Genomic DNA, 13,720 nt, shown 5'->3' on the forward strand with positions numbered 1-13,720 from the left:
TGTTTCACTGATCCTCTATGCTACTGAGCATATTTACAAAAACTAAGCTCCCCTTATGAGTGCATAACCTAAAGCCATTCTCCCACAGCAAAATCCCTTTCTGAAGAAGTCATGACTCATTTAAACTGACCCTGGTAATAAGCCTCTCAGCATGGCTCCAGCAGCATTCTGGGAAGAAGAATCTCACTGTACAAAGAACACGATCACTTATTGGACTTTTAACAGCTCCTCCTAAAAAGCACTTATGCCTTGCACGAGGCAAGAAATGCCTCTTTAGGCTAGACTCTTCTAGAAATTTGAACAGCACTTGCATTTTGCTATTTCAGAATTACACAAGTAGATGATTAAGATGCTCTGAATGCAGTGGAAGAGACAAACCTTTTGAGATCTGACTCTGCATTCTGATTCCTCTGCCAGAACACAGAACATCAGCACTACCTGAAGGAATTTGGGTGCTGGGAACCAAATGGGCAGGCACTTTGCCTGGAGAGCTTGTCTTGCTTTGTGTGAGGTTAGTAAATGCTCTTGCATTTCACCTTTAAGTCCTATTCACAAAGCAAGGTTATCAGAAGAGTACAACAAAGTTTTACAGAGACAGTTCTTTAGATTAAGTAAAATTCTTACATCAGCATACTCCCAACAGCAATGCATCCTCACAAAACATCAGCTGTGATTTCAGAAAATCATGCTGCCTCAGTCATCACAGAAAGCTTCCTGTAGCAAATTCAAACAGTAAATGGCCTGCAAAAGGGACTGTGAAAGCAGGTCCAGGGCTCCCACTGCAGCCTGAGATCACTGATCAGATGGTTGGTTGTAACAGAAGTTTCCACAAGGGACAGCTAGAAAGATATACAATCCCTGCAGACCAGTATGGAGAAAGATACTGCACACATAACCAGGCCACTTTTGCTCACCATTGGCCAGAAGATAGCGTACAAGTTCCTCATGTCCACACAGGCAAGCATAATACCTGACAATGACAAGAGAAAGAAAATTAGACATACACTAGGAAGCAGAATTCAGTATTTGAGCACACCACAGCATGCAGAACTCAGCACTGAGCTATCTCTGGTAAGTTTAGAAGATGACTCCTCATAGGAGTGAGGAATTGCTACCAAATAGCACAGAATTCTGACCCCAACAATAGATTAAGCAGGATCTGTTCTCAGCACTCCTAGGCACTACTGCCCTGCAAGGAGATCTCAAGGTCCCAATCTGGATTCAGCATCTTCTGTTGTACCACCAGCTGCCAAATCCATCCTTATTTTAATGGAGTTCATTTTATGGGCACTCAGCAATTCCACTGAATTCTCAAAAACACTCCTTGCTCCTTCTGTTGTCAGGCTGACTTGCACGCTATGATAACAAGGGAATAGCACACACACCGGATGTACAGCAAATCCACCCCTTAAAGTCCTACTTACAATGAGTTTTGTTTTCTCTTTTGCAATCTAAGCCTTTCATAATCCCCTTCACAAGGACCTCAGATTGTCCTACAAACTAGGAGGTCCCTGTAACATGCACTGAAGCAGGCAGATGTCTACCTTTACTCTGGGAAGCTATTCTGTACTCTAAATATATTGCAGATGGCTAAATGCACTTTGGAACTGGTATGTGGGGAGATAGAAAGCTCACACCACCCTTCTCAGCACCAGCATGGGGATTCTCCACTACCTACTGCATGTTCACAGACTTGCCAGACAGACTGTGATCACATAGTCACTTTGCATTTCACCAAGCCAAGCCTTCACCTAAAAAGACATATTAGAATGCCAGAGACTTTGAAGGGGAAAAAGCCTAATCAGGCCAAGAACAGACTGCTTAATCCAGGTAATTTGGTCACAGAATTAACCACCCTTCTAAGTAGTACTACAGCAAGCGTCAGTCAGATGGGGAGACAAAGACATATTTAGCACAGCACCCGTAGAGAAAAAAAGCAAAAATATGTAGCTGAGCCTCCCAAAAAGCAGAACCTAAGGCATTTTGTGACAGCGTTCCTAGCTGCTGATGCAGAAAGAGAAAGAGAGCTCTGAAAGCCCTCCCCTCCCACCCACCCAGTGCTCTAGACTGCAGGACTCACAGAGGTGTACTGTCCCATTTATCACGGACATTAATTTCCACATCTCGCTGTTCAAGAAGGTATCTGGAAGAAAAGGGAGAGCAAAGTTGTAACTTTATGCAGCTGCTCACTCCATCACATTCTCCTCTTTAAAAAGATGCAACTTTGAGTTTGTAGAGTAACTTCCAAAGGCATGACAGGATCTTGTGTTCAACCTGGGGAGCTGTCAGCTATGGCTGAAAGGACATCAGTCAAATCTTCACTCCAAAGAACAGCACTCTGCAGCACAGCTTGACAGCTCCCTTCAATCTTAAGTGGTGCATGGGAGAAGAGTGAGATCAAACCCACCTCCTGCTGACACCTAACAGGGCAGCAATCACAAAAGAAGCCTGAGCATTTCAGCAGTATCTGCACATTCTCCTACAACATTAACAATTTGGACGTTTACAACTAAGTGGCTAAGCTTATAATGCCAAAGGTAGACTCCCATCCTACTTGTGGCTTTTCTTGCCACAAGTAACAACATCGGTGTCACTCCAGACTGCTCTTAATTCCTGCCACTTCTTTATCCTGCACATTTAATCTATATCAAATGCTGGCAACACTCCCTCATTGGCACCTCTAGTAGCCACCCTTTGCCACACACACAAATCTCCTTCACAGCCTGGTTCTTGCTATAGTCTGTCCCCAAATACTGCAACAACCATCTCTCCTGACGACAAGTAAAAGTCCCTCCCAGTCTTCACAAAGATTCTCAAGTTGTTTTTCTCATCTATTACATCAGTCCCCCCATTCACTCTCTCCATCTTTCCTATCTCAAACTTCAGCTTCCTCTGACCGCATTCAAAATGCCAAGCAACTCGGCTCCTTTCTACTCAGTCCCATGCGGTTAACTTGTCCCCTCTGCTTTGACAGCATTCTCAGACCGATCATTTCTCCACTATCGCTTCTACATTGGTCATCTTAAACCTCTGTAAGGTCACCTACAGGGCCCCTCCTTCTACAATTTACTGCTTGCAATAAATTAATCTATATGTGACTACAACGACCAGTAACAATGATCCCCAGACCTCATATATCTGCCTATTTATCCTTCTTTAGTGAGCGTCTTGAAACAGAGAAGCTTTTTCTGATTATCTGGGAAGATTGACATGTTGGGACCCAGAAGAATCAAATAGGATCAAAAGGTGAAGAGCATTCTTAAGACTCAAATCATGAGATGCCACAGAAGAGCCTGCTGTAAACTCAGAGCCTTTGTGTCACAACATCCAATATTCACCCGGCAGACAACAAGCCCAGCTGACTCCTGATTTGAAATCACTGCAGCTAAGCCACGGCACTTCAGTGTGAGCAAGGAGACTTGACCTGGCATTTAGCAGCCTGGTACTTCTCAGAGATACTACCACAGCCTACAGCACAAAGCGCCTAAACATCTCCATGATGATTATTTCCCCGGGATCTAGCTTCCTACCAGTGCAAATACAGATTCCAATGGTAGAGAAGGAGCGGCTGAAGAGGTCTGTGAGGAGGCGAGGGCATTTGCTATAGACAACATCCATACCAATGACAACCATCTGATATTCAGATGCTTGAATTTTAAGAAAACAGGCAAACCTCATACAAAGCTAAGAGCACTAGCAAAGGCTCACTGTACACCCGATTCCCTGGGGGAGAAGCAAAGGTGCGTTTATTTATGAAGAAATAAATCCTCCTTTTCAACCCCAGCCTGGTACCGCGGCTGCCCCAGAGGGGCCCCAGCCGGTTTAGCGGCCGGGCAGGGCTGCCGGTAAGCAGGGCCCCGGGGCGGCCGCAAGCCCGTGAAGCGGCACGGGGAGGCCAAGCTGCCCCCCAGGGGGGCCACCGCGGCTCAAGGCAGCGGCTCCTGCGGGGGAGACGCCGCGAACGGCTCCGCTCCCCTCCCCGCCCCGCAGCTCGGCCCCGACCCGGCTCACCGGACGCGGCTCACGTCCCCCTTCTTGCAGCTGGTGAACAGGTCGCTGGTGTCCATGGCCGGGGCAGGCCGCGGGGCGGCGGCGCCGCATGGGCGCGGAGCAGGGAGGGCAGCGGCGGGGGAGCGGAGCGGGCCGGGGCGGGGGGGGGCGGCGGGACGGAAGCGGCGGCGGATGTAAACATGGCGCGGGGCGGGGCGGCGGGAGCGGAGAGACACGGCGCTCCGCGCAGCGCCCCCCGGCGGGCTGGAGGAGCCGGGGGGGAGCCCGGGGGTGGGGGGCGCGGCTCCGGGACACCCGTGGAACTGGGCGGGGCGGGGCTGGAACAAACATGGGGGGCTGCTCTGCAAGACAATTTTGGCGGGGGTGGGGGTGGGTAGGGTTTGGAACACATGGCAGGGCTCTGGACCACGTGTAGCTGCGTGGGGTCCAGCTGTGGGATGGCGGGGAGGTGGTTGGGGGCACCTGCTCTGGAATAGCATGGCACAGGGGTGTGCACACGTGGAGGGGGGCTGTGCTGGCGCAGAGGCTTGCGCTGAACCACCCTGGCAGGGAACAGGGGTCCTGGGCTGGTCCTGTGGGGAAGGGGCAGGGGGCACCTCCTGGGGCCAGGACTGTCACCCCACGGGGGGAAGCCAGTTCCCCACAGCCCGGGCACCTGGCACGGCTCAGGGCTTCTGCAGCAACCTGCAACTGGAGAAGTGAGTGTTCTGTGGGGCAGGGGGGCCAGGCTGACCGAGCCCCCATCTCTGCAGAGACACCCTGGCCAACACTGTGCTAACAGATGGGGCAGATGTGAATTCAGGCAGATGCAACCAAGCAAAGGACGGCGCTCAGGTCAGTGTTCACACACCCAGGAGGTGCATTTTATTGCAAAGGAAAAAAAAAAAAAAACACAACCCTGTCGCTTCCAGGGCCAGACGCGAGTGTTTCTAAGTGTTCTCCGGCAGCAATCCCAAGCAGCGGCCAAAGCTTGCAGACAGTTTCAGTCCAGCAGGAATGAGGGTGTTGAGAAGGGCTGGGAGCCTGGCTGTCAGCCGAGATGAGCCCACAAGGCTCTCGTGAGCCAGCACAGATGAAGGTGGTTGTTGTCTCTTGACTGTCCAAACTGCCCCAAACCCTCTGTGAAGGAGAGAGGCGTTCCTGCGTGGCTGCGAAGGTGGATGGGAACAGACGAGCTGCTGACAGCAGTGGCTGCGCTGGGATCCTGCTGCGATGCTCTATGGTCATGCTGCGATAATCCATACGATAACATACTGCCACTTCACACTGCATCCTTGGGCTGGCAGGATCCTTAAGGTGGTATCTTCAGCTGTATATTCTCAACCTGCATTACATACTCCACAGCATAGTTACCGAGTCACTTCACATCGTTTCTTTACACCCTCCATACCACGAGGCGGTCTGCAGGATGCCAAGTCCTAGCACACGTTGGACTCCACATCACAGATGCTGTTCCAGGCATCAGGGAGTAATCTGCAGCTTGGCCATCCCAGACCACATCTGGCTACTGTTCCACAGAGATGGAGAACCACTCTGACCTTGGCCATGCATCCAGCTGCTGCCATCACCAGTGTTCCCCGGGGCAGAGCTCCTCACACCAGCACCCGATGCTCTCTCTGAAGAACCACCTCCATTTCAAGCTGGAGCCTCTGCTTTCTGGATGTGCTCCCCAGGACGAGAGGGGGCAAGTGGAGGAGCAAGCAGGGAGATGGAGCTGAGACACTATTGCTACGCAGGGCCTCTAGACCGGTGACTCCAGGGAATATCCCATTTCATTGCTTTGCAGATGGGAATGTCCTCACACAAACCATCCCTTACGTGCCTGGCACAAGCCCCTCTGCTCACAGGTGAGTCCAACAGCACCTCGTGAATAAAGCAGGTGACTGTCCTAGGCTAGTCACAGGAAACAAATACCCAGAGCTAAGAGGGGGGAAAAGTCCTTTTTTATTATTTTTCCTCTCCAACTCCCAGCAGCCACTAGGTGTCAGTGCGATCGAACGTTTGGCAGATGGGACTACAGTGAAGTCCGAGTAAGCAGAAAACAGTTTTCCAGGAATCATTTTGTCTCCTGCATCTGCTGTGCTGCCTGGCGCACTGCTCTGAGAAGTCCAGCTTTGACAGTTTTTGTTAAAAACAAGTTTAACTACGTTAAGGTGATAGAAAAGCTTCCCGTTACAAATGCTAAGACAAAGTTTCTCTTCCTCTAAATCCTCCCTGTGTAGAGCTGGAAACCCAAGCACTGACCAGTAGAGTAAGTGGGCTATCAACAGCCTCCCTACAGTGCTCCCCAGCACACAGGTCCCCAGAGATGACCCATCTCTGCAAGGCTGAGGGGGAGAGGGACAACAGTGCAATCGACTTAACAAGATCAGCCTAGTGCAAAAAAATGATACAGAGGAAAAACAGACGGTAAAGGTATAAAAAGTATCACCAGACTAAAGTGAAATCCTATTAACCAGTAAATTTCTGGAGCTAAACTGAGATCATACAGTCAGGTACACCCTGTCAGAGACAGCAGAAGATTGTTCTCAGCCTGGAAAACCTTCAGACCATAAGAAGCCAGAAGATCAAATCAGGGGAACTTGCTAGCTTATTAGTAAGCCCATATAGCCCCCTTGGTTTCTTTACAGTTTGAAGACTTTACACCAGTTCAGGAGGTGCTGAGCCCAGCCAGCACCTTTCGTTTCTCTGAATTAGTAAAGTGGAGAGAAAACAGGGCAGCAAAGCAGGTCCTAGCAACAATGTGCACCAAGGAAATGTTTTGTCAGTGAACTAATTCACATCTGATTGGTGATGTTACCATTTTAATAGCCACTGGGCATTAAAAACTTATTTAATGATTATAGAGACATTTATACGGTGAAACTGCCTAAAGGCCATGGCCATGCCACGTCCTGTTACGCTAAGTGCTATACAAACTCAAATTTTAACTCCATGCTTTAAATTTACTCACCATATCATAACAACAACTTGCATTTAATCGTGTGAGCTCCAAAGTGCCATCAACACAGCCACTGAACTTGTGCAGTTTCACTGCACAGACCCATCAAACTCAGAAGGAGCCATCAGCAAGGAGTGGTTGGAGAAGGACCACACGTACATGGACTGTCCCCCATTGTCAACTGCTGGGGCAGGAGAGGGAACTCCTCTGAGCATCTCTGCAACCCTACCAACAAAATACAAAAGGAGCCGATGATCACCATCTCCTACATAATACAGGGAAAGATTTGGAGGCAGCATAAAAAACACTGAAAACTGGAATCTGGGTAGGAAACCAACAGCTATCACCTTTCTTGAATCCCTAACAGACTGATCTCAACGTGGTCCTACATCAAGGTGATCTGCGATTCAGTTTGTATGCAAAGGGCTATGCAAAATGAAACAACAGACTCTCGTACCTTGGCTTAGGCACTCACATCAGGGATGAACATGCTAAAATATCTGTACATACAGGGATAGATTTACAGGCTTGGCATCAGGCTGCATATCTGGGGTCTTTCTGTACAAAGGTTCCCTTAAAGACCAAATGCAAAGCTGCACCTTTCAGTAAGCAAGCATGCAGATCACCGTAACAGAGAGGAATACTGTTGACTCTGACAGAAGCAAGTCCCTCAATCCCTTGATGACAGAAGAAACAACTGTTCTGGGATTTCAGGCTTGACAGTAGTTCTGAGTCTCAGTTTAGGCAGGGCTCAGAGAACAATTATGCATATTCACGTGCCTTTTATCACACATCTTCAGGGAGCTGGAGCCTCATAGTTGCCTGAGGCATGCCTGAGAAACGTTCATTAGGGAGCTCTTAGATCTGATCCTCATCTCATCTGAACTGGCTTTTACACTTGCTTAAAAATGCAGTGATTTTAAAGATGTTACCCCGATTTACACCTGTGGGACACTTCCCCCCCTCAGGGCAGGATGCTGAAAAGGAAACAAAAGGACCAAAAAATTATGTTTTCAAGTTCTTACTTTTCTCCTTGTTTAAAAAGTCTCACATAGTCTTTACATTTACCTCAAAAAGACCCAACAGAAACTAAACTATCCTGGAAAATAGGCATGGAGAAGGCCTGCCACTCTAAAACTGATACTTAGACAAGGGACACTGCTGCTGCTTTCACAGGTGTTGTGTGAAAGAGGCATGTAAATGTCCTTTTTGAGCAACTCTCCAACCTAAAGCAAATTTTCAGCTAAGATGCTGCACCATGGCACTGAATTCTCTGCAATCAGTCAAGCAAGGATAAAGTGCTCAAACTTTGCAAACTCAGCTTGGAGCTGTGGAGCTGAAAAAGGGAGCAGGGCTGTTTGTGGTTTGAGGGGGGAAATGAGATGACAGTGGGATTTTTTTCCCCCCGGAATGTAAACATCAGCCCATCTAATTAGCAGCTGAATGCTAGAGCACTGGAAAACCTCTTTTCACATGAGGAATGCAAACACTGCCCAGGATATCAACTCAGTCTTGGCTCCCCTCCATCCAGAATGCACAGGTTTTACTTCACCTGCAGGGACTGAATGTGATCTCAAGGTCAGGATGTGGCTGCCATAGCTCCAGCTGGACTCCCAAAGTGAATTTACTCTCCAAAGCTGGACTCTTGGCGGCAGACTTAGCCTCACTGCCTTGCTTGTCAAGCCCAGCCACTCTCAGCCACTACCAGAGAGCTACAGTAAGTGCATTTAAAGGTGATAAAAGCATTGGTGCTACTGATAGGAACACACACACAGAGACCTACAAACCCACCCCTCCCGCTTCCCTCTGTTCAGTGATCCTCCTGGCTCCAAGCCGCAGATGCAGGCTCAGGACTTCTATTGGGAAAACTTGCACAAAGACTTGTCCCATTCCAAGCCTTTAAGAAGTTCCTGAGAAGCCATCTGATCCCATGGTCCATCAGTCAAGATAGGAGAGAGACAAGTGTGTTTAAGGGGGTGGTTCCCTCCCTTCTTTTCCTAAAGATGCGTGTCTTCCTCAAACACATCCACATCCTCGCTCGCCTGCTTATTGATCAGGACATCCCAGCTGTCAGGGCCATTGATGGTGTTTCCACCATTCACGCTTGGTTTCTTCTCCTGCATTTCTGACTGGCTGTCACTGGCCACATCCAAGGTGGGGTTGTCATGGCAGCCGTTCTCAACAAAGCGCAGCTCCTCGCCGTGCGACTGCAAAGGACGAGAGGAACACAAATGGAGACAAAAGAGGACAGGTCTTAATGCTGCTGAGAAGTACAATCAGACCAGGCTACAAAGGTCACTGAGGACTTCGCAGGGTCAGTGGGAAAAGGTAAATTTACTTCTAGCCCAGCCCTCACAGTAGAAACGAGCTGTCCCCAGCACAGCAAGAGACAGGTTTGCATCTCTCTTATGCCTGAGTAGGTTTCCTTGCTGCTCTAGCAGTGTATCCAGCTACCTCCAGTAAGGTGACAGGGGAAAACAATCTCACTAACTTTCCAATCCCCTCCATCCCAAGGGCTAAGAGTCTAGCCACCTTCTCCACCCATTCAGTGCTCACCACGTTCTTCATCTTGGGCAGGCGTCTCTGCCAGCAGTTGTATATGAGCCCCAATACGATGATGATGGCACAGATGGAGCCAATGATCACCAGTACCACAAAGAGTTTCCCATAATCACTGCGTGTCTGGTTGGGGTGTGACTGGCAGCTTGTTGTGGTTGAGTAATTCTGGATGCCAATCTGGAAGGAAGAAAGGAGTACACTAAACCCCCTGGCCTGCAGTCAGGTGGGATCTTATTCAGACTTTCCAGGGTCCAAATATGAGACCACCACTGTGGACAAAGGAACCAGAAGTCAGGGTTGGAGAGTCAGGATGTACACTATCTTACATGACTAGAAGGCGCATGACTAAATTTAACACTACATTCCATGAAAGGTGACACATCAGCAAATGACAGTAGGCACAATCTTACCTTGATTACCTGCACAAGGATCACACCTATGTGGAAGATGAGGATGCTTTCACGGGAGAAAGTGCCCAAGATTAAGAGCACCCAAAACAAACTACAGACCATTGATGGGTGCTAAGGCTTTGGTGACTGTGTGACAGAGAATGAAACCGTAATAAATAGGTTTCCATTAAAGCTCTGGTCCTAAGAGGACATAGTAGTCTTTCTGATGTCTTGAAAGTGGACAGCTGCCCACCAATTCAAAAAGCTGCCCTAGAAATGGGCCCCTATGGTTGTCAAAGCCCAACGTCAGTCCCAGAGACCTGGCAGATTTCAAGGGGATTACATATCAATTCAACAGTGAGTATGATGTGTGTAAGAGAATATCCTCCCTCCTCCTTCCACGCTTATGCTAGCACAAGGTCAGTGCAATGAGCAGTGTTTCATTATTGATAGAGCTGGAGGCAGGTGGTGAGGTGCTGCTCTGATAGGATGTACGTTAAGGTAGGGTCACAGTTGCACAAAGAAGTCAAACCTTGCACAGACACGAATCCTCCTTTCTGGACAGATCTAGCTGCTGATACTTCAGTCACAATTTCTAGAGGGTTGTTTTTTCACGCTTTCTCTGGTGTAAGCCAATCAATACAGCACTGAGCACTTAATTTGCTTTGTCTGACTTCACCAGTTTGTTAGGTCAGGGAAAAACTTGAAAGCAGACAGCCAGCGAGGCAGTGGCCCAAGTCTGCTGCTAAAGTCAGCAGAATTACTCCAGTAGTGTAAAAAACCCAAGCAGAATCAGGCGCTCGGTGCCTACGCATCTCATAGGCCTAAGGGGCAAAGTCAGAGATTGTGGGATTAATTTGTCCTCATCTCTACCCTCTTCCAAGCCACCCAGGATTAGAGGGGAATATATAAGGTCTAGAGGCAGCTGGCAGTAAAGTTTGGCATCCATCCCCTCTGGTCCTCTGCCTGCCCTTGGGTAGGCAGATGTCTAAAGGAATGAAATGCAGACCCTGAGATTGCAAGAAGGTGGTGTGTGAACATGTCCCATCTAGCACAGGCACCCCTCTCACATCCTTCAGCAAAGCTTGAGCTATTGAGAGCAGCCAATGTTTGTAAGTCAGCTGTAGGGTGAGCAGGGCCAGATCTGGGGCTCTGCACCACCCGCATTGCTGCAGGCAATAGTGTAGAAGCCATGAGACCAAGTATCCCAGCAAAACAAATGTGCGAAAAGCAGCTTCACAAGCAAGACAGAAAAGCAGGGAGAGAATAACTCACAGTTACTCTCTTAATGGGAGCAGACATTTGATGGCCTGGCAACTACCAGAGAGGGGAGAAAGGAGTTTGCCAAGTGTCTGACTCATCTGTTTGCCTGCTGTGGGTTCAGCACTTGGTTAGACTCAGATATGCTCCCAGTTTTCAAGGTGCTTATTTTAATTGTATAGCTAGTCTTAACAAATGGATGCAGGCAGACAGGCTCTTACCTCGGCTAAGCTCCTCTTAACATCCCCCAGTGCCATGAGAACATCTTTTGTAGGGATGATGCCTGTAAAGGAGAGGAAGAGATCAGTGCTGCTCTCAGCTCAGGTTAGTTCATATAGATGTATTCATCACTGTGAAATCCCCAACAGAATGGAGGCATGGGAAAGCATGTTTTTGTTCATTGGTACTTTATATTAGGAGGCTGAAAGAATGCAAGGACCACAACCAAGGATCACTCCAAATGTTCTTTAGAGGGGGGAAGAAATCCAGGCATGAATTGATACCAGAAGCACCTAGGTGCCCTCCCCACAGCATCTCTCAAGATCTGTTTCTGCTCTAGGAGTGAGCAGCAATGTACAAAAAGTCATGGAAGCAGGTATCTATGCCTCCTGATCCAGCCTCCCTGTCCCAGCACAACTTGATCCTGAGCTGCAGCACTCAAGATGTTCCCCCAGAGCTCCATGCTCACCCATCACAACCTTTAGCAAGCATGTTTTGCTCTGCAGAGCACGCTGGCAACATGGTGTGCCTGGCACAACAGCAGAGGCTGAAGCAGATGTGCTGTGACAGCTCCACTCCCAGCACAACTTGATCCTGAGCTGCAGCACTCAAGATGTTCCCCCAGAGCTCCATGCTCACCCATCACAACCTTTAGCAAGCATGTTTTGCTCTGCAGAGCACCCTGGCAAAGTGGTGTGCCTGGCACAACAGCAGAGACTGAAGCAGATGTGCTGTGACAACTCCACTCCCAGCAGGAGACAGCTTCAGCCAGAGAGCCACCAGCCCACACTGAGCCACCCCTGCCTGGGACCCTCCTTCCCTAACAGCTCCCAGGATGCTCTCCAAGCCAGGACAACAGGAGCAGTCAGGGAGGGTTTAGAGGCTGAGGCCCATTTCTCCCTTCACTTACAACAGCAGTAAATAGAGGAACTGAACAAAAGCTTGATTATTCAGAGCAGAAAATACTTTGGTTCCTGAGGTTTCTAAGCTTGGGGATATCTCCCAGCCTGTCTGTGCTTCTGGAGTTCAGAACTGTTTTATTCTCCAGAAAGAAGGATGTCCCCTCTCAGGATGACATGAATGTTTTAGTTTAGAAGACCAAAGGTTCACTGAAGTCTTTTCACTGGCACATGCTCCAGCCCAAGGGTTTGGGAGACATGTAATGATTTAAGGCATCAGTACAGCAAATACCACTTAAATGTTAGCTCTATTTTCCTATCACTGTGGGGCATTTCATAATACTGTTGGGTCTTTTTCTTATAGGCCATAATGTCAACATTATCATTAGCTGTCTGCTAAGCAGGCAGCAGCAGCACAGGAAAAGCACCCCCCCTACCAAAAGGGGATTAAAAGGGATGAGAAAATGTTCCAGCCCACCTTTCACTGTCAGCTTTTGTTTCTTTGGGGATGCAGGGGAAGCACCATCAGGACTGGCCCAGTTCAGACAAGACTTAAGAAGTGTTAAGAAGTGAACTAAGAGCAGGCTGTCATGTCCTGCCATTGCAGTGGCCTACCCACGGAGGAGAGTATACAAGCACTGGGAGAAAGCTGATGGATGCTCGAGTGAAGGCAATCCAGAGAGTGAACAAAGCAGGAGGCAAAGTGCAGAAGATGGAGCTCTGTAAAAGCAGTGAGGGACAAGCCAGAAGGTGGATGTGAAGAAAAAGAGTCTTATATCCACAGTCCCTCTCCATCCCTCAAACCCAGTTAACACTGAGAACTGATGGGATTGAAACGGACTGGAGAGCGAAAGCTCCAACGTGGCTGAGCATCTCTATTTGAGCGCCCCTTAAATACAGCCATCCATCACGGGAAGGCTCCTTCTCTCAGCACTTACCCTGTTCCCCTGCCAACGTCATTAGCAAGTGCTTGTCGTTCTCATTGGGTTTGCTCAGAGAGATCAGCCAGCGGTCCTGCAGTCCGTCCGCCTGCCTGGAGAAGGCATCCTCCACCAGTGCCAAGAGCTGGGGACCCCTCTCCAGCCGAAACTCCTCCTGCCACAGGAAAGGAACCTTGGTGAGCACATGGTGGGAACAGGGCAGATGTAGCACTGCAGAGCTGGCATGGCTGCACGGTTGGGACCCCTGAACCACGGGTACCCAAAAGCTGGCTATGCTAAATCTGGTGCAACACTCCCCACACAGCCCCAGTGTCCCAGGCTGGACCCACACATGTCTCCTGATGCACCAACCCTCCCTCCTGGGCTCCGGCGGCTGCCATACACCCCACACTATGCCAAGCCCAGCTCCCCCAGCACACAGAGATCCTGAAACCTGAAATGGTGTCAGGCAAAGAGGAAGCAGCCAGGCGCTCCCCCGCAGCCAGCGCTGGGTCAGCGGGT

The 13,720-nt window shown here is 49.2% G+C and overlaps 2 protein-coding genes across 2 annotated transcripts in view; both read right to left on the reverse strand.

Annotated features, from left to right (window-relative positions):
* Nucleotides 1–4,160, reverse strand: part of ABTB1 (ankyrin repeat and BTB domain containing 1) — a 28,402-nt gene extending 24,242 nt beyond the window's left edge. Inside the window, exons 1-3 of the mRNA XM_042799639.1 lie at nt 4,012–4,160; nt 2,081–2,143; nt 915–970 (exon numbers count right to left, since the gene is read on the reverse strand). Of these exons, the coding sequence (XP_042655573.1) occupies nt 915–970; nt 2,081–2,143; nt 4,012–4,067 (175 nt within the window). The 5' untranslated portion in view covers nt 4,068–4,160. The remainder of the gene's footprint in view (nt 1–914; nt 971–2,080; nt 2,144–4,011) is intronic.
* A 686-nt stretch (nt 4,161–4,846) lies between these two features.
* The window catches only part of PODXL2 (podocalyxin like 2), a 33,686-nt gene continuing 24,812 nt past the window's right edge, over nt 4,847–13,720 (reverse strand). Inside the window, exons 5-8 of the mRNA XM_042799732.1 lie at nt 13,217–13,373; nt 11,382–11,443; nt 9,509–9,688; nt 4,847–9,159 (exon numbers count right to left, since the gene is read on the reverse strand). Of these exons, the coding sequence (XP_042655666.1) occupies nt 8,950–9,159; nt 9,509–9,688; nt 11,382–11,443; nt 13,217–13,373 (609 nt within the window). The 3' untranslated portion in view covers nt 4,847–8,949. The remainder of the gene's footprint in view (nt 9,160–9,508; nt 9,689–11,381; nt 11,444–13,216; nt 13,374–13,720) is intronic.

The sequence above is a fragment of the Tyto alba genome, unplaced genomic scaffold (genome assembly GCF_018691265.1).
Source record: "Tyto alba isolate M040663 unplaced genomic scaffold, T.alba_DEE_v4.0 Super-Scaffold_3, whole genome shotgun sequence".
NCBI classification, from domain to species: Eukaryota; Metazoa; Chordata; class Aves; order Strigiformes; family Tytonidae; genus Tyto; species Tyto alba.